Below are 18,440 nucleotides of genomic sequence, written 5' to 3'. Positions count from 1 at the left end.
TGCTTTATATCCCATTCAGCCCATCTTGTTTTAGAACTCACATACAGTAGAAGTTTCATCAGTATTTGTAGACCAATTTTATTATTCTTATATACTCAGATTATACTTTAAAACTTAGGTTTATGAAGGAAATCCCCATCGGTTTTCCAGAGCATTGTGAAAACCTCTCTAGTAGCTCATGGGAGTCACATGTTCCAAGTGTGCTGTCAGACATTGACGCCCCTCAGCCCTGTGGGCAGCTGGAGCTCCACCTAAAAGCAGCTCTGTCTAGTGTTCCTAGGCAGCCCGAGCACAGCAGGATCTGAGATGTGATGATGTGTCCTCTGGCAGCCATGGTATCTGGCTCTGCTGGTTGGAGCTGGTGTAGCACTGAGTTGTCCTACTGTCTGGACATCTATCGCGGCCACAGCTGCAGAGTACACAGCATCTGTAAGGAGCTCATTTTGCACGAGTCCAAGAGGCTCTGCTTCAGTCCAAGTTGAAAGTAGGACACAGATCCACTTCTCCATTCCTAATCTGTATATTCATGTATACACATAGTGTCCTCCTTTTGCGGCTGCCATCTTCGTAACAGAATCCAATCCCGCTGCAGGCCTGTTCTCACAGTGAATGCCCATTCTGCAAATCAGAGCCTCAGCAATCGCTATGAAAAAGTCTGATTAGACTTAATATCATTGGCATTATAACAAGAAAATTCAACACTACATTATCTTGGACAGAAAACAATGCTCGATTTCTTTGAATATAATTTCCAACTACGGTAAATTTTTGAATTGTAAAAAAGTTTTTTACATGTTTATATATAACTTGTTTTGTTGATGTGACTATCCAGAGATCAACTTTTTCATAAAAATATGACATTATTTTGCGTGGAATTTTATGCGCATTTAACATTTAAATCACTTCTAATACATTTCTATTTTTAAAACATATAATCAATTGTAAAAAAAAAAAAAAAAGATAGTTAAGTGTTTATTAAACCCCAGGAGCCATATCATTTTTTTATGTGACATGACTTGAAAAATTGGGGAAGCACTTTTTATTAAGGATTTTCGGTAATGCACATGTGTTCAAGGTTCTCTCCAAAGTGTTTCCAAAACTTGGCATGGGGCCTTTTCTGCTGACTCTGTGTAGCATAAAGATCACTCAGCCTCAGAGAACCTAGTCCCCTCCTTCAACAGTAAAATACTATAACATTTCTCATGGTCCTATTTAATGGGACCATGTGCAGTGTAGGACTAGACAGGAAAAGTAATCCTAATCCACAGGCTGGCTCCTTCCTAGTTTACCCTAACTGCCTTGGACAAAGTAGTCCTTCAGGTGTCTTACTCCGTTCGTTCTCTTAACAAGACTTCAGTGCCTTCCTACTTGCAGCCTGCGCAGCGCGGGTGGAAGGGCTGGTCTGGAATATTCGCCCAACTCGCTTCTACATTTTTCCCTGCCTCTGGGCCACTTGGGTGCGCGCCACGCGCCTAGGTCTCCAGGCTTCTCTGGGGAAGCCTCCTGTGCCAAGCAAGGCTGGGTGGGTGCGGCGGGTGGTCTCTGAGACTTCTCGCTTTCCCTGCAGGTACCCCAGAAAGAAAAGGCCGAAATCGGGGACTGGCGTTTCAGCGACGTGCGGCCGGCCCTCCCAGGCTTGGTCCAAGCTCTTCCTCCCCGATATGCGCCCCGGGACAGGGTAGTGGCAGAAACCTACGGGCGATCCCAGCCCTGGGGGCGTGGAGCTGCAGCACCTGGGCATTCAGCGGCTGCTGCCATCCTGCCCCTCCCCCAGCCTCCGCTGGGGATGTTTATCTTGCCCTCTGGTCCTTGCTCTTTTCTCTTTCACTTTTCTTTTTGCTGAGGGTTGGGACTCCCTGGGTTCAGGGCGCCCAGGGAAACCCAAGCTGACTCGCTCTTTGCAGTCGAAGCCCGACGCCAGGGAAGGGAGCCGGGTGGCAGAGCCCGTCCGGCTGCGCCGCTTGCTGCGCCCGAGACCTGCAGCCCGGACTCGATGGAGGTACAGAGTTCTGCTTCTCCGCCGGTCGCGGAAGGTGGTGGTGGTTGAAAGGGCGATGGAATTTTCCCCAAAGGTCTACGCCTCGGGCCTCTCCCAGCTCCGGGCGGACTTACCCATTTCCCCCCACCGGCTGCGGACCGGGCCGCCCCGCCCTCCCAAGGGGAAACACTTGACCGCGACTTCAGTTTTCTGTTGCACTAAGTGCATTTTCCCCCTTCTGACCTTTTATTCTTCTCGTGGGCTCTCCTCGCCATCCTCCGCTTCTAGAGGAGCACAGATTGCCGGTCCCCTTGCGGGTCCCGCGCGGCTCCTGCGTGCTCTCGGCTCTTTCGGTGCTGCAGGCAGCGGGTCAGCAGGAGGCAGCGCCCAGCGCCTGGGTCTCCTCTCGGCTGACTCCGCGGCTGACTCGCGGAGAGCGAGGGACGTGTGCCTGCCTCCCCGCCAGGCTGCCCGTTTCGGAGAAGACTCGGTCTGGCAGCACAGAGCGCTGAGTTCTGCACCTAACCGAGCTCAGAGTCCAAAAAAGGTACCGGAGCTCCCCGCTTCTTCCCTGCCCCCTCCCAAACTTTTTGAGGTCAGCGCAAATGTGTCTAGGACCCTGTGCGTTGGTCTCTCCCTTTGCTTGCAAAATCAAGTTACCCTCCTCTTCTTTGATCAGGACACTTGTCCTCTTAGGGAGAGGAACTTGCAGAAATGGTTACTGATGGGCACTCAGGCCTGGGTCTGTATTATTAGTTCCGACCCTGATCAAGCCACTCACCTCTTAGAAAAGCAGTATTAGAAACTTGGAAGAGAAACAGGAGACTTAAACTGCAGCAAAATCCTTATTCAGGATGAATATCAATGAACATCCAGATAATTTTTTCCAAAGTTACTGAGACTGAATTTTGCAAATGTTTGCAGTTCGTTTTAATTGAACTATGGTATTCCATGCCTTTAAGACTTCGATAACTTTAACATATCCATAAGCAAGGTTATTCTTAAACAACGCTTATAACAGATTCTTAAACAGGATGAGCCAAAAGTTTCAGAACTGGAAGTAACAGGGTCATCGCTATTTTTCCATTATGTTTTTAAAACTACTTTCTAATGTTATGACACAGGGGATGCCGTCTACTTGTAACTGATAGACTCCCTCACCGTGTCAGTGTTCCTAAAAAGGTTTTATTGACTTGACTGAATGAACAGATTAGGTCTGGATGATTGTGGCCTCCAGCAGTGCAGGGACTGTGAGGTGGACTAGTCCACTGGAAGCATCAAGGTACAATATGGATTAAGTTTTAAACTACTGTTCTTTTATTGAAAAGCAGTGTGATGGGCATGGTAGACAGAGGGAGGAGGCACAAAGGAAAAAAAGATATATAAAAGAAAAAACTGAAGAAAAAACAATAGCCTTCTTAGATTTAAAAAGTGATGAAGAATTTGAAATTTTACATCATCAAGTTAAGAAATCTTAAAGGTTTGTTGTGATTGTGTTTTAAAGTCACAATCCTACATCTCTCCCTCTGTTTTATCCTCTCAAAGTTTTAGTCCTACTCAGAATGACCTTTTCCTTCAATATCATCTACTCTCTGACAGAATGACACAGAGGCGTTAGGTTGGTCATTGATCCTGAACCTCTAGCTGGCAGTGTTCCTATACTTTGATTTTTAATTATCTGTCTGCCTCTCTGTCTCTCTGTCTCTCTGTCTCTCTGTCTCTCTCTCTCTCAAGTGAACTCTACACCCAGTGTGGGGCTTGAAATCATATCCTTGAGATCAAGTCATATACTCTATGGATTGAGCCAGCCAGGTGTCCGTTCCCATACTTTAAATTCACTATTCTCTGCAGATTTGGAATGGCAACTCTAGAACCTGGATTGAAGCTGTTGTCCTGGAGTTTGGAACTTACTGCAGATTATTAGTGGGCTTAAGGACAGCAATTTGATGATTTTGTTTTCATCAGTGAGATTCATATATAAGTGTCAGCAGATATATTGCAAGACATAATATTTGTCAATAAAATACATGTTTATAAACTTTTTTGGAGGATGGGGAAAATCTGTGGTTTAAAGTTTATTGAAATAGAATTTGATAATTGAAGGATTTTAAACCCTAGAAGGTTCTCTATCTCAGGTTTGCTGGCTCTGAGTAGATTTCAGGAAGGATGTGAATGAACCTCTGAAATGCTGTATATAAGTAGATTTTTCTGAAGAAAATATCCACAACTCTAATTAGATTTTTAAATGTCTGTTGGACCCAAAATAGTTGTTAAAACCTTTTAAAAGTTAGAGAACTGTCCTTTTCTTCATTACTCTCTTAGAGTTTACTGTTAAGTTTGTTCATTAGTTCTTTTGAAGGTTAGTTAATGATAATACAGAGTGCTATTTTTCAGCCAGCAATTTGAATTATGGGAAATTATATGAATCATAGCTAATACTTGGTGAGTTCTTAGTATGTACTGGACGTTGTTCCAAGTGTATTTTTAAAAATCATCATGATAGCTTACGTGGTGGTATGGACTGTATTATATAGTTGAGAAAATTGAAGCATAAGGTAATTAAATAAGTTTCCCAAAGTTACAGAGCTAGTTAAGTGATAGAGCTGGAATTTGAACTTGGACAAATTTAGGATGACTGGTATTTATGAAGGATGATATTTCCATAGAAGTATTTCCCACAATGTGGCAGTGACAACTAACCGCTACTTCATTTTGATGCAGTTTTAGGATAGAATGTTGGTTTTCAAGTAATACTGCTTACACAGTACTTGCATGATTGACTTCATTAATTATACGTTTAAAGATTAGCCTTATGATCAAATAATATTCACATGAGTATTTATTTGTTTGGTTCCTTGGAGAAATTTCTCTTATGGTTCCTGAATGAAAACATTTATTTAATTTGCATGTTTTTGCTGATAGAGCATGACAGAGGTACCAGTAGATTGATCAATATGTCTTAATCTATCAGTCAAACTATCTATTCACCCATCCAAGGTGGGATTCATGGAGAGATTAGAACAGAAGCCTTTCCCAATTATATCACAACCGAAGTGGTGTAGTCAACTATTTGAGAAGCCTTTTCACAGGCTTCAATGGTATGAGGGTTGGCAAGAAGCCAGCTTCTTTCTTTAGCTCAATATTAGCTCTTAGATTTACTTACTTGGCGATTGCAGATTACCACATGAGGCTTTTGAGGTTGAACAATGCTAAGTGCTTGTTTCTATCCTATTTGAGTGGATTGAATGGAAAAATTCCTTAGGGGCCTTGAGGGAGCATGTGTGGTTTTAGTACTTCTAGCTATGTAATGATGAGTTTTACTAATTAACTCTTACTAATTATATATATTAATTACTATTTACTACTTCACTTTTTTTTTCAAGTTACTCAGTATTGGAATGAAAATGAGATATAAGAGGCTCTTCGATCTCATTTCAATTCAGCAGTGTTATTCGTATATGTCTTATATCTGGAGGCAAGGCATAAATATACATATCTTTTTCAGTGTTTTATTCCAGAGTCTAATAGTATCTTGCAGGTCATTTTTGGAAGGACCAAAATATACACAGATCTATCTATCATCTGTCTATACCCATGTACATTTTGTATATAGACCATATAAATATGGATAAAAAAAAGTTTGAATATTCAGCCTGTTAGCTGAACATGTTCTAACAATATAGTTGATTGTTTTCCAAATGCTAAAGTTTCTCCAAGCGCTAACAGGGTGCAGAGGGGCTCAGGAGAGTGATAGTATTTTGTTACATAGAGGAATTGAAACAAAATGATCCTACAAGAAGAAAATATGATGGTTGGAAGAATGACATAGGAAAGCAGTCTTGTGACACGTTCCATAATCCCTTGTATCATTTCACTCTCGCTGGGCATTTCGCTCATACACCTTCTCATAGAAACTTGAGAAATGGAGAACTCCTCGTGCACTGTTAGCACTGACCCCAATTGTTCTTTAACTGAACATTTTATAGCTAGAAATTCTATGGTATATTTTTCCAACTTCTTTGCTCTTTGTACACATCAGCCACACAAAGTGTATACATTTAAAAGTTGTAAAATAATTTTGTTAAAATTATTCTTTATGTTATTGTAAAGATTATTAGTACACAGGTAACCAAAGGAATTCATTTGATTTTTTATAAGTAATTAGGAGGCATAAAATGATAGTCTATCCTAAAATGTATATCATAAGTGTAGATCTGGGTGGGGTTGATATCAATGTTTTCATTAAGGCAGGCTTCTCTAACACCAGTTTTTCAAATTGCCCCTTTTTTTGGCACCCTGGAAAGGCAAGGCACATGGTAAGATTGTGAATGGAGGAAATATGTGCCTTTCTTTGGTAAAATGGGTGGATGGGTGGAGGGTAGTTATGAAAGGGGAAGTGGGGAAGGAGAACTTGTCAGAAAATGCTTGCTGTCAGCACATTTCAGCCATATTGCTAATAAAAAGGGGTTCCTATAGAAATAGTGGACCTGGAAATTGGTTCCTTTAGACCTCTCCATTTCTATACAGACCTTAGAAAGCTGTGGGGTTCCGCAGGGGTGCCTGCTCTTTACTTTGAAGATCTCAGTTTGTTCTGGTTCACCCTGTTGCCCACCCTGCCCCTTATGCTTGGTTTCTGGATTGCCCTGGCTCATTGTGCTTGAGCACGAGTTTGTGTGTGTTTTTGTCAAGGAGTCAGGGGATGATAAAGAACTGTCAGCTGCAGAGGCTTCCCACTGAGAGCAGTGTTGGGATAGGGAATAGGTTCTAGCCCCGCTTGGGGGCTTGGATAGCCAGTCTGGGCTCCTCTTCCATGCCGTTCTAGACACACTTCTTTGTACTCTTGCTATTCCTGCTCACTTCTTGTCTTTCTTCCTGCATCCTGCTCAAAGCCTCCAACCTCCATAACTTTTGCTGCCCCTTTCTACTGCCCAGGTAGAATTATTTTCTTATATTCCTTAATAGCTTATGTCTCCATAAATTCATCTTGTTACATGTCTCTACAATTATATTTTGAATTTTTTTTAACTTTTAATGTTTTTTATTTATTTTTGAGAGACAGAGAGAGAGAGAGAGAGAGCGCAAGCAGGGGAGGGTCAGAAAGAGAGGGAGACACAGAATCTGAAGCAGGCTCCAGGCTCTGAGCTAGCTGTCCACACAGAGCCCGAGGCGGGGCTCAAACTCACAAACTGTGAGATCATGACCTGAGCCAAAGTCAGATACTCAACAGACTGAGCCACCAGGTGCTCCATCTACAGTTAGATTTTGAATTAAGACACAACCATGTGAGCCTAGCCAAGCGTTGGTCACATGACTGGTTCCTATTGACTTCAATGAGTGATCATTCAACAGTTTAACAAGTAGTCAGAGGAATGTAAAAACAGGTAGGAAATATAATATAGCAAAAAACAGTGTTAGAGTATTAGAATAAAAACAGTATTTGGAGAAAATTAGTCTGGAGTAGGATTATTGAAGAAAAATAATTAGAGATAAAGAAACCAGCCAGATATCCATTTCAGTCCTTCAGATGTGCAGTCTTATTCCTATGATCTGCTAAAGGACATAGCTGTAGCAATTCATTCCTTCTCTCTATCATCAATTTTTGTCTCTCTCTCATGGGTCTTTCCCATGACTATAATTCTTCCCATAAACAACAAGGACAAACAACTCTCTTTGGCTTCGTGTTTCACTCCAGCCACCACCTGTTTTTTTGGTCCGAATTTTATAGGAAAGCTCTCAAAGTCAATTCTACTTTCTGTTTCTAATTTCTCTCTTCTCATTCTCTCTTGAACCAGGCAGCCAGTTATCCCCACTGCTCCACTAAAACTGAACTCATCAGAGATACCACCCCCCCCCCACCCCCACCGTCCCCATGTTAAATCCAGTGCTTAGGGCTGGGTTCTCCTTCAGCAGGACCTGAGCTCTTCATTTGGCTTCCAGCCAGTCCCCCACTCCTCACTGTCCTTCTGCCTCCCCATCACCCATTTCAGTCTCTTGCTAGTTCCGGTTCCCTATCCTCTCAGCAGAGAGATCAGTCTTTGGATCCTTTCTCTATCTATGTACACACACTCCCTTGGTGATTGCATCTGGCCTGGTGGTTGTTAGTGTCTTTGGAGACTGGGGATTTGTATCTCAGGTCATGACCTCCCCCTGACCTCCAGACTCATCTAGACAACAGTCTAGTCGCGGAATTCCTGAGTGGATGCATCATACTCATTGGATTCCTGACGTAACCCCCCAAACCGCTTCTTCCACTGTCCCCCTTATCTCACTTGATGGCAATTCTATTCTTTGAGTTGCATCGATAATCACTTAGTTCGAGAGTGACTTCTTACTTTTTTTTTTCATACCCCACGTTTTAATCTGCCACTAAGTCCTTTAAGCTGTGCTTTCAAAATATCCCGCATATGACTTCTCGTCACCTTCCCAGCTGCCGCCTGGGTCCAAGCCACTGTGGTCCTGCCCTATGGTATGATTATAAGACTCAGTCTCCCTGCTGCTCTACTTGGCCTCCCCCCGCCAGCCTGTTCTTAACACAACACAGCAGCCAGAATGCTTCTGTTAATTGCCCTGCCTGCATTAAACAAACAAACAAACCCACCAAATAAACAAACAGAAACGCCCAGAACCCACCGGCTTAACCAACAGTAATTTGTTACTTGTCATGCTTCCGCAATCTGGCCTACATTCAGCTTGTTGGCTCTTCTTTGGTTGCTGGAGATGAAACATCCAGAAGGTTTCTTCCTTCCTGTGTCTGGCACCTCATCTGGGCTGGCTGGAAAGTTAAAGGCCCCTCCTTTGAGTCTTTTTTCTGTTTCCATGAGAAATAACTCTTGTCAGCAGTTCCAAAGACTGCTTCCTGCTCTGAATTCGGGATCTAGTGATCTTCTGTGTCCTCCTTTTCCTTTACCTGGTGGTGGGTTTTTTCAGTACAATTTTCTTATAAACCTTAAGGGCTTCCTATAAATTTTATTGAGGTTCATTCCATTATGGAAACTTTACATACCCAAGACTTTTATGACAGTCTCCTCTTTACTTTGGCTGCAAATCCAAACACTATGGGAGAAACCCTTACTGTTTTTAGAAGCCCTCTGGGAGCATCTGGTTCTCAGTCAGCTGAGCGTCAGACTTCAGCTCAGGTCATGATCTATGGTCTGTGGGTTCGAGCCCCATGTCTGGCTCTGTGCTAACAGCTCAGAGCCTGGAGCCTGCTTTGGATTCTGCATCTCTCCATCGTTCTCTGCCCCTCCCCCACTTGTGCTCTGTCTCTGTCTCTCTCAAAAAAAAAAAAAAGGCATTAAAAAAAAGAAACTCTTTGTCCCACGGATCAGTTCCCTGAGGTACTACCATAATATGAGGTTTTGATAAGGTGTCTTCCAGCCACATACTTGATTTGATCTTTAACCTGAGAGCACATTGTACAAATAGAGCTTGGCTTTGAACTTTGTCCTAAGACTGTCTCTTTCTCTGAGAATCTTCTGCTGTCTGGAGAGGCAAGAATGACAAAAAGTTCTTATTCATAAGCTAGCAAATCCCATGTTGAACCATTTCCTCTAACTTCTACTTGAGCACTTCAGTTCATCTTTCTCTTCCCATAATTAATCCTAGGTAGCTAAATGAATTCCTTTATCATGTTCAGAAATCTTAGATAGGTCCATAAGCTCATTAGGTGTGTTTTTTTTCTTTCGTATCGTTGCAGTGTTGCCAAACATTTTGTCACTACACAAATGAGTTGCCTCTCTCCAGACCCCAAGAAGAAGTTCATCACTGCCTTTCTGGCCTTCACTAACAGTATCCTTGATACTCTTCAGGTGTCTACTCCCACCTGGTCTCATCCCAATTTTAGTGTCAGTTTTTAATTGCTGTGCAGTAAACTCTCCCAAAATTTAGAACCGTTTTATTTGTTTACGGTTTTGAGGTTAGAAATTTGGACAGGACATGGTGACAATGACTTGCCTCTACTCGGCAGTGTCTGCGGTCTTAGTTGATTTTGACTCCAGTTGTCTGAGGACTATCTGAGACGGTTCTGGCTGTTGGCTGGGTTCCTTCCTTCTCTTCCACTTGGCCTTTTCACAGGGCGAGATTGGGCTTTCTCCCAGCGAGATGGCCTCAGGGTGGTCAGACACCTTACATAATATCCGGCTTCCGTAAAAGAGGAAGTGGGAGCTGTAATCCACTTAAGGCCAGGGTACAGAATTCCTAGTCTTTACATTTGTTTCATTCATAGCACGTCAGAAGGCCGTCCCAGATTCAGTGGGAGAGGTCCTAGACTCTACCTCTTGCTGGGTAACTTGTTATGCTTGTTCACGAAAGGAAATTTAAAGTTTAATGTTAACTTTAAGATTAAAAATAACATTTTTAATGTTTATTTTTGAGAGAGGGAGAGCATGAGTGGGGGAGGTGCATAGAGAAAGGGAGACTGATGACCTGAAGCAGGCTCCACTCTGACAGCAGAAAGCCCGATGTGGTGCCAGAACTCAAGAACTGTGAGATAATGACAGGAGCCTAAGTCTGATACTTATCCTATGGAGCCCCTCAGTAGCCCCTGCCATGTGATCCTGTTAAAACATTAATTAGGTCACCCTACTCTACTAATTAGGTCATGCTATTCAAAACCACTATTGCCTTCTCTTCTCACTTTTGTAAAAGCCAAATTCCATTACAATGGTCAGTAAGGCCCTAAGTGATTTGTATCTCTATTATCTCCTCTACTATTCTTCCTTTAGCTGGCTGTTTCAGTCACACTGACAGCCTTTCTACCCAGCACCCATACTGCAATGCTTATCTAAGGGTCTTTGAACTTGACGTTCCTCTGCTTAGACCACTGTTCTCTCAGATACAGCCCACTCCCGTACTGCATTGATTTGGTCCAGTATCCCATTTGCAGTGAGGTTTTCCCTAACCCGTGTACTCCCTGTGGCGCTCCCACCAGCCCTGTGCTTAAACTCTTTTTCATACACTTATAACTACCTGACGTACGACCAGGTTTAGAGTACCCTATTCCAAACTCTTAGGGTCAGATGTGTTTGGAGTTTAGATTTTTTTTTCCCAGTTTTTAGAAAGGTAACTGTTATGGACTGGATTGTATGTCCCTCCCCACACTACCCCAAAACCCCCATGCAAGAGAGGCTTACTCTCTGAGAAACTTTCCAATATCCAGTATAGTATCATTAACCGTAGTCACCAGGCTGTATATTGCATTCCCATGGCTTACTTTATAATTGGAAGTTTGTACCTAATGATGCCTTGTACTCATTTCATCCACTCCCCTATTCCCCTGCCTCTGGCAACACCAATCTATTTTCTGTATCTGTGAGTTCATTTTTAAATATACCAGTCTTTTTTTTTAAATAGTTTATTGTCAAATTGGTTTACATACAACACCGAGTGCTCTTCCCCACAAGTGCCCTCCTCCATCACCACCACCTCTTTCCCTCCTCCCCCTTCAACCCTCAGTTCATTTTCAGCATTCAATAGTCTCTCAAGTTTTGCGTCCCTCTCTCTCCCCAACTCTCTTTCCCTCTTCCCCTCCCCCTGGTCCTCCATTAGGTTTCTCCTGTTCTCCTGTTAGACCTATGAGTGCAAACATATGGTTTCTGTCCTTCTCTGCATACCAGTCTTTTAAGAGTCACTTTCTCTGCGAAGTTCTCCAGGCAAAGCCCCAACTTTACTTCCCCTCTAGCACCCCTGGAAATATTGACTACATTTTCTCCTTTGTTCTGTCCTTTCCCAATGGATAACTCTTTAATAGTATCTGCAACATTTTATCATATTGACTTGTGTTCATATTGACTCTTCTCTTGAGGAAATGATAAAGATGGGATAAAAGGCCTGGAGCCTGCTTCGGATTCTTTGTCTCCCTCTCTTTCTGCCCCTCCTTTACTTGTACTCTGTCTCTCTCTCTCAAAAATAAATAATTAAAAATTAAAAAAAAATAATAGATCCCATATTGCTGAGGCGTCAAGTGACATAAAGTTTTGAGAAAAGAAGTTTGACTAGATTGGATTGGAAATTCATCACTAGGGATCATCACAGTGCGGTTGGAAAACCATTCCCAGCAGACTCCTACTGTCAAGGTCAGGAAGGGAAATAGAATTTCCTGATAATCTAATTTGGGCCAGGCTCCTGATAGAATCATTACATTCGTTTTTTAGATTAGCATGAGCCTTTTAGAACTAAAACAGAGAAAGGGGGGGCTGTTTAATATTTTGTGCCTGTTTTTAATTGAGGGGGTAATTTTATAAATGCAAAGTAAATGTTTCAGTAAATGAAATAAAACATGATACACCCTATTCTCTAAATTTCTTCAAATAATTTTTTTTTAATTTTCTTAATTCCATTTGTCAAGTATTTTGGAAAAAGTGACTTCAAAGTACAAAAAGGTGAGAAAATTTTTGAAAAAATAGTAGGATTGTTAATATTTAACACATTTAGTGCTCCTTTTCCTGAGAATTCTAGGAAACAAATGTATAGTTATAACAGCTTTATGATGTCACTTGAAAATTTGCAGTAACCCCAAATGCCAAAATGTTAAGGATCTATATTTTATATCTTTAGACTCTACTCTTGGGAAGCAAGATCCTCTTTTCATTGTTGTGTGAAGGACCTCTAATACTTCAGACATGTGATCTTATGATGACTAATTTAGATATTGAGGCATTTCATCTCTAAACTGTGACCTTTCTTAATTCAAGATGCATTACTCTCAGCTGCTGCAGTTTATAAGGTAATGGCTTCCATGCTATGGTTGCGAATCAGGCAAACGAACAACGGACCATAAACCTTCCTAAAAATACAAACATTTATCGAGTATTTTCTCAGCACATGGCTCTCTGCCAAGTGCTCTGAGGGATGAAAAGCTGAACTGAACATGATTCCTTTCAGGAACTCGTTATCTACTGGAGCAGTGAATATTAGTATATCAATAGCTGAGTCATTCAGTGTGCTTGTCCTGACCAGTTGTCCATTCTCTAAACCTGCTACGCTTTCTGTCATCGCTAAGCATGTGGACGTACGTGTCCCTCCTCTGGAGTGCATCGTTCCGTCCATTTTTTTCCTCGCCCCTTTCTCCTGACTCACCTACCTGGTCCAGGTAGTGGTATTGTTTTAATGAGGGTATTTTCCTAAATTTCCAAGATTGGAGTAGGTATCTCTTGTTCTTAACTCAGTAAATATTTCAATAGCTAACATTTATTGTTGGCCATGTACCAAGCATTTTAACTTGTGGAACCCTCATCAACCCCCTGAGGTGCTTTTCTAACCACGTTTTAGATGACTCCGAAGCACCAAGACCCTGTGCCCTGGCTCCACAGTTAGGTTTCTCTTCAGAGCCTGTACCTTTCGCCTTGTTTGTGCTATCTCACTGGGAAGACAAAGAAGAGGCATAAAGCTTAAAAGGGAGGAGGTAAAATTACCATTATTTATAAATGAAAGCCATGAAAATTAACAGACTATGAAAACTAATAAGCAAGTTCATCAAGACTGCCAGAGAGAGTAACAAAACCTCAGTAACATTTTTTAATACTAAATAAAATATTAGCTACCGTAAGAGTAAAACACAGTGTGACTGCCCCCACCAGGAAGATGCTCTTATCATAATCAAATGGGATTTATTTGCAGATCATATGGATGGTCCAACATTAGAAAATCTATTAATGTAATCCTAATGGATGCATGCAGAAAAAGTTATTATCAAACTTTTGGATAAGAGCTTCGTAAGATTAAATGGCATCTTCCAAATGGGTAAATGAATGAATGAATGATATTTGCCAAATAATCTCTAGTAAACATCATACTTAATACAAAACTTTAAAAAGTTTTTTTAGTTTTGGAAAATGATTACAATGTCACTATTAGTACAACTATTTAACAGAGTACCAAAAACAGAGATAGTAACTGCTTATTTTTACTGAATACTTAAAGTGTACCAAATAGTATTCTAAGTGCTTTGTAAGTTTTGCTTGTTTAAACAATAGTAAACATTAAAGTTCCACTTCTTTGCTTCTTATGCCTTTTTGCTTCCTCTGAAAATTACTTCAACCAGGCTGCAAAAGGCAAAATTATCTGGGATCTTATATGCTTGTGAATATATTAATTTTTCCCCATGTAAATAATGGTTTGTCCAGATAGTTAATTCTAGGCATGAAGTTATTTTTTTTCAGCATTTGAAAAAAAACCTTTTTTTAACATTTATTCATTTTTGAGAGACAGAGAGACAGAGCATCAGTGGGGGAGGGACACAGAGAGAGGGAGACACAGAGTCCGAAGCAGGCCGAGACGCAGGCTCAGTCTCATGAACCACAAGATCATGATCTGAGCTGAAGTCAGACACTTAACTGATTGAGCAACTCAGGCGCCCCTATTTTTCTTTAGCATGTGGGGACTCTGCTCCATTATCTTCTTGTATCTTGTTTCTTTCAAAAAGCCTGATGTCAGTGACCTTTGTCTGCGTTCGCTCTAATGAATATTGCTGAAGTTTCTCTTTGGCTTGAATTTTTTTTAAAATTCCATTTAGTTAACATACAGTGCTATGTTAGTTTCCAGTGTACAGTATAGTGATTCAACAGTTCCATATACGACTCAGTGCTTATCGTGGTAAGTGTACCCTTAATCCTCGTCACCTATTTCACCCATCTCCCCGGCTACCTCCCATAGCCATCTGTTTGCTCTCTGTAGTTAAGAGCCTTTCTTTTTTTGTTTGTCTCTTTTCTCTTTGTTTCTTAAATTCCGCATATAACTGAAATCATAATGGTATTTACCTTTCTTTGACTGACTACTTTCCGTTAGCTTTATACTCCCTAGATCTACCCATGTTGTTGTAAATGGCAAGATTTCATTCTTTTCATGGCTGAGTGATATTCCATTGCGTATAGACACCACATCTTTCAGCTATACTATAAATGGGCACTTGGGTGGCTTCTGTAATTTGGCTGCATGTATCTTTTCAAATTAGTGTTTTTGTGGTACTTGGGTAAATCTCAGCAGTGGAATTATTGGATCATATGGCAATTCTATTTTTAATTTTTTAAAGAAACTTCATCCTGTTTTCCACAGTGGCTCGACCTGTTTGCATTTTCACCAACAGTGCCTGGGGGTCCCTTTTCTCTACATTCTCGCCAACACTTGCTGTTTCTTGTATTTTTTATTTTAGCCATTCAGACGGGTGTCAGGTGATATCTCATTGTGGTGTTGATTTGTATTCCCTGATGATCGGTGATGTTGAGCATCTTTTTAATGTGTCTGTTGGCTCTTTGTATGTCTTCTTTGGAGGTCTTAAATCATTGTGAATGCTACTAAAATGTACCTGACTATGAGTAGGATGTGTTTTTAATGTATTTTCTTTGCTCTTCTGTTATCTTCTTTATTTTTGAGGTCCTTTGATTAGAATTTTTGAAAAATCTTGATTGTGTTTTTATTTGTTGTCTTACTTTTCAGACCACAAGTAGACAGAGTTGAAATTCCTACGTTCATCCTCTATGTATACTTCACTCTTCCTTTATTTTTCCCTAGCTAATTTTTAGTTACTAATGGCTTCCAGGATATTGCCTGATCTAACTGTGCAGCTCATTTTTCCATTTCCTGGCAGTATTGCTTCAGACATTCAGACCATCTACTTAATTCTTTACTTTATCACTTGTGGGTTTTTTATATTTATTATACCCAGTTATTTCTTCATATTTCTTCCTCCTGATTCATATTTCCAAACTCCTTCCTACATTCTACAAAGCAATTTTTAAAAAAATTATTGTTTTATGTTTCATTAGGCTTTTCCCATCTGGTATACATTTTTTTCAGTTTTGTCTTTCTTTTATATATTCTTCCCTATAAACTTCTCTTTCTTAGATTGAGATCATCATGGCTAGCATATCACCAGCCAAATGTGTTGGTGTGGAGTACCCTTCAGGGTAAAGGGTATACTGTTGCACTCTGGGTTTAACAACTCCCTGACTTTCCACAATTCCAGTACGTTGTTCATCAAGGGTCTTTCCCAGTGTCTTACTCTAGGTATGCCTCTGTCTTTTAGCAATGACAGAAAGAACAATTTCTTGGATCCAGGTATGGGTTGATACAACTATGCTGCTGATTTCCTAGGTTCTGAGTTCCCCACAATCCAGGCCCAGTCAGAAAGGGCCAGTCAGGTTTAACATGTGCAGTCAAGTAAGATCCCCTAATCCTACCTTTCAGGGGAGATAAAGAAGGAAGAGGACGCAATAACTACAGCCTTCTTCCTCATCCCACCCTCTAATTCTGGCCCCCAGCTGTCCAAGTCTGGTCTGCCAAACGGAGATACAATTTCCTTCTCCCTAGCAAGAGATTTTTATAGATTTGGAGTTAGCTCCCGGGCATGTATTGGCATTCCACAAACTATCTTATTTCTCTGGAACCAACAGGGTGTTATTTCTAAAGACAAAGCTAGCTGCTCTTGCAGGTTCTTCATATAACTAGAAACTGCCTGGGAGGAATTTCTCTCCCCTTTCCCAAGTGATTCATCCAAGAAATAGAAGATATGTAAACATATTTATGATTGCTATCATCAAACCACATTGGGAAAAGATCCCAGGAATCCCAGGGTTAAAAGCAAGAGTATGGTGGCTTAGCCATCTTCCCATTCTTCCAAGGTCGAGGTCAGTTGGGCTGCAGTGGGTTAGGATGACACAGAGTGGTTATGAATGACATGTTTACTTTAGCTGTTCAGACCTAGAAAGTAGCTATTTGGAAGTAAGTGGATTCTAGTAGCATTTGGCTTGTGGCGCTGATACAGGATAGTTAGATTTAAGGTATGAAATTAAAACAATTCAAATTCTGCTAATACTGCCCTCTAGTTATAATTAAGACATATGGGAGTGTGAGCCCCAAGCACTTTATAACTCTTGATTTTAGGGATTAGAAGAAAGATCTGTTTTGGAATAAAAGCTAAGAGGAAGAGGCAGCACAGTGCTAGCACATGCCTTGTGCTTCCTGTTAACTGAATGGACTCCTAGTGAAAAATTAATTGAACTGGAAATCCAGGACACACTGTAAACCCCAATTTTTACCTCTTTGTGTAAACCTGGACACTATGTTTAGTTTCTTTGTACTTTTTTTCTCTTCTGGAAAACTAAGGTGATTAGAGCCGAGGTGTCAAATCTGAGAGTACAGAAGATTAACACAATATGGATGAATTTGACCATATGCTCATAAGCTACCCGTGACCTTAAGAGGTGTACTTCGACCCTGGAGAGGACTTTGGACACCTTCCAGTCTAGTTTCTTTATTTTAAAGATAAAGACACTGGGGTTAAAAGACATGAAGTACCTTGCTAAGGTCACATAGCCGTCTAAAAACAACCAGGACCAGAGTTCAGTTCTATAAGCTTTCAGTCCATTCTGTGGTTTCTGTAAGATTAGGGAGGCTCCAAATTTTATCAGGGAGCCTTTGGAAATTGTGATGTTCTAGTGATGAATAGTTTGTAAAGATGTAGTCTGCATAGAGTCTAGAGACATTCTGTGTCTATAGAAATAAATGTCTGTGGTCCCAGCAAATGGAATGACACATTTAATGGTAGTTGCCTGGAGGGCTATGTTCTGTAACGGAATGGAGATAATTTTCTATACTGTTGTCTATCCTAGATGATATGTCTACGAGATTTTGCAGTTTTATTTGTTCCCATTTCTGACAGAAATCTTCTCATTAGTAGTTTGGTCATTGAAGTTAATAGGACAATCTGTATCATGTAGGGATGGCTCTGGTCAAAAAAACATGCCACCTATTTTACCTTCCCATAACCATTTCTGAGGGGGGGAAAGAAACTTCAAAAGAAATGTGACATTGTAGACTACAAAAGTACAGTCATTTGGGGTATTCTGGACAAATGCACCCAACAGAAAGGGCTAGAATTTTAAACACTAACAAACATGTAATCTCATAGAAGAAATGGGGCACACTGAGTGTTCGATGATGTCTGTATAGCCCATTTTTCTGTGCACAAAAGCTGAGGAGCATGGAAGAAGTGATAAAAAGCAGAGAAGAATGAAAAGCAAAGATTAGAAAGAATAACAGAAGGGCAATCTAGTCGTAATAGTAGTTTTGTAACTACTCTTAGAATAAGAATATTTAGTGAGACCAGGGAAAGAGGAGATAAAGAACTAAAACTGATGAAGTGTTCTAATCTGGGGACAGGCACTCTGTTCGCTGTGTCCTGGGTAATTACACTGAGCCCTGGTGGAGAGAAGCGGACCAGTACTGATGTTAGAGATAGTCGAGTTCTGCAGCCAGGCATGACGTGGGCCACCCTGGAACTGAAGAGTCCAAGCTCTCTGCCAATCGCAAATAACTTTTATTAATAGAGATAGTCTGCCTCTCACCAGTTTTATAAACACTTACTGCTTTGCTGTGGAGACTTGAGAAGTTTAGATTACTTCTCAGGAAGAAGCACAGCAAGCAATGCTTTAGCAATAAGACTCCTCCAGCCAATCCGTGGCCACTG

General features: G+C 41.0%; 1 protein-coding gene and 1 long non-coding RNA gene across 5 annotated transcripts in view; one reads left to right on the top strand and one right to left on the bottom strand.

Annotated features, from left to right (window-relative positions):
* LOC115292676 overlaps window positions 1-2,675 on the bottom strand; it is a 40,519-nt gene extending 37,844 nt beyond the window's left edge. The window contains exon 1 of the long non-coding RNA XR_003909089.1: window positions 2,222-2,675. This is a non-coding gene — a long non-coding RNA (uncharacterized LOC115292676). The remainder of the gene's footprint in view (window positions 1-2,221) is intronic.
* IL15 (interleukin 15) overlaps window positions 1,837-18,440 on the top strand; it is a 74,062-nt gene continuing 57,458 nt past the window's right edge. For 2 of the 4 annotated variants that reach the window (XM_029940695.1, XM_029940700.1), the window contains exon 1: window positions 1,837-1,999. Coding sequence is in view for 1 of the 4 variants with exons in the window: in XM_029940686.1 (XP_029796546.1) it covers window positions 2,055-2,525; window positions 9,675-9,764 (561 nt within the window). In the remaining 3 variants the exon portion in view is untranslated. The other 2 variants (XM_029940686.1, XM_029940689.1) reach the window with 2 other exon arrangements.

Source organism: Suricata suricatta, chromosome 1 (assembly GCF_006229205.1).
Source record: "Suricata suricatta isolate VVHF042 chromosome 1, meerkat_22Aug2017_6uvM2_HiC, whole genome shotgun sequence".
In the NCBI taxonomy this organism is placed as follows: domain Eukaryota; kingdom Metazoa; phylum Chordata; class Mammalia; order Carnivora; family Herpestidae; genus Suricata; species Suricata suricatta.
This window is presented reverse-complemented; position numbering and strand designations above follow the sequence as displayed.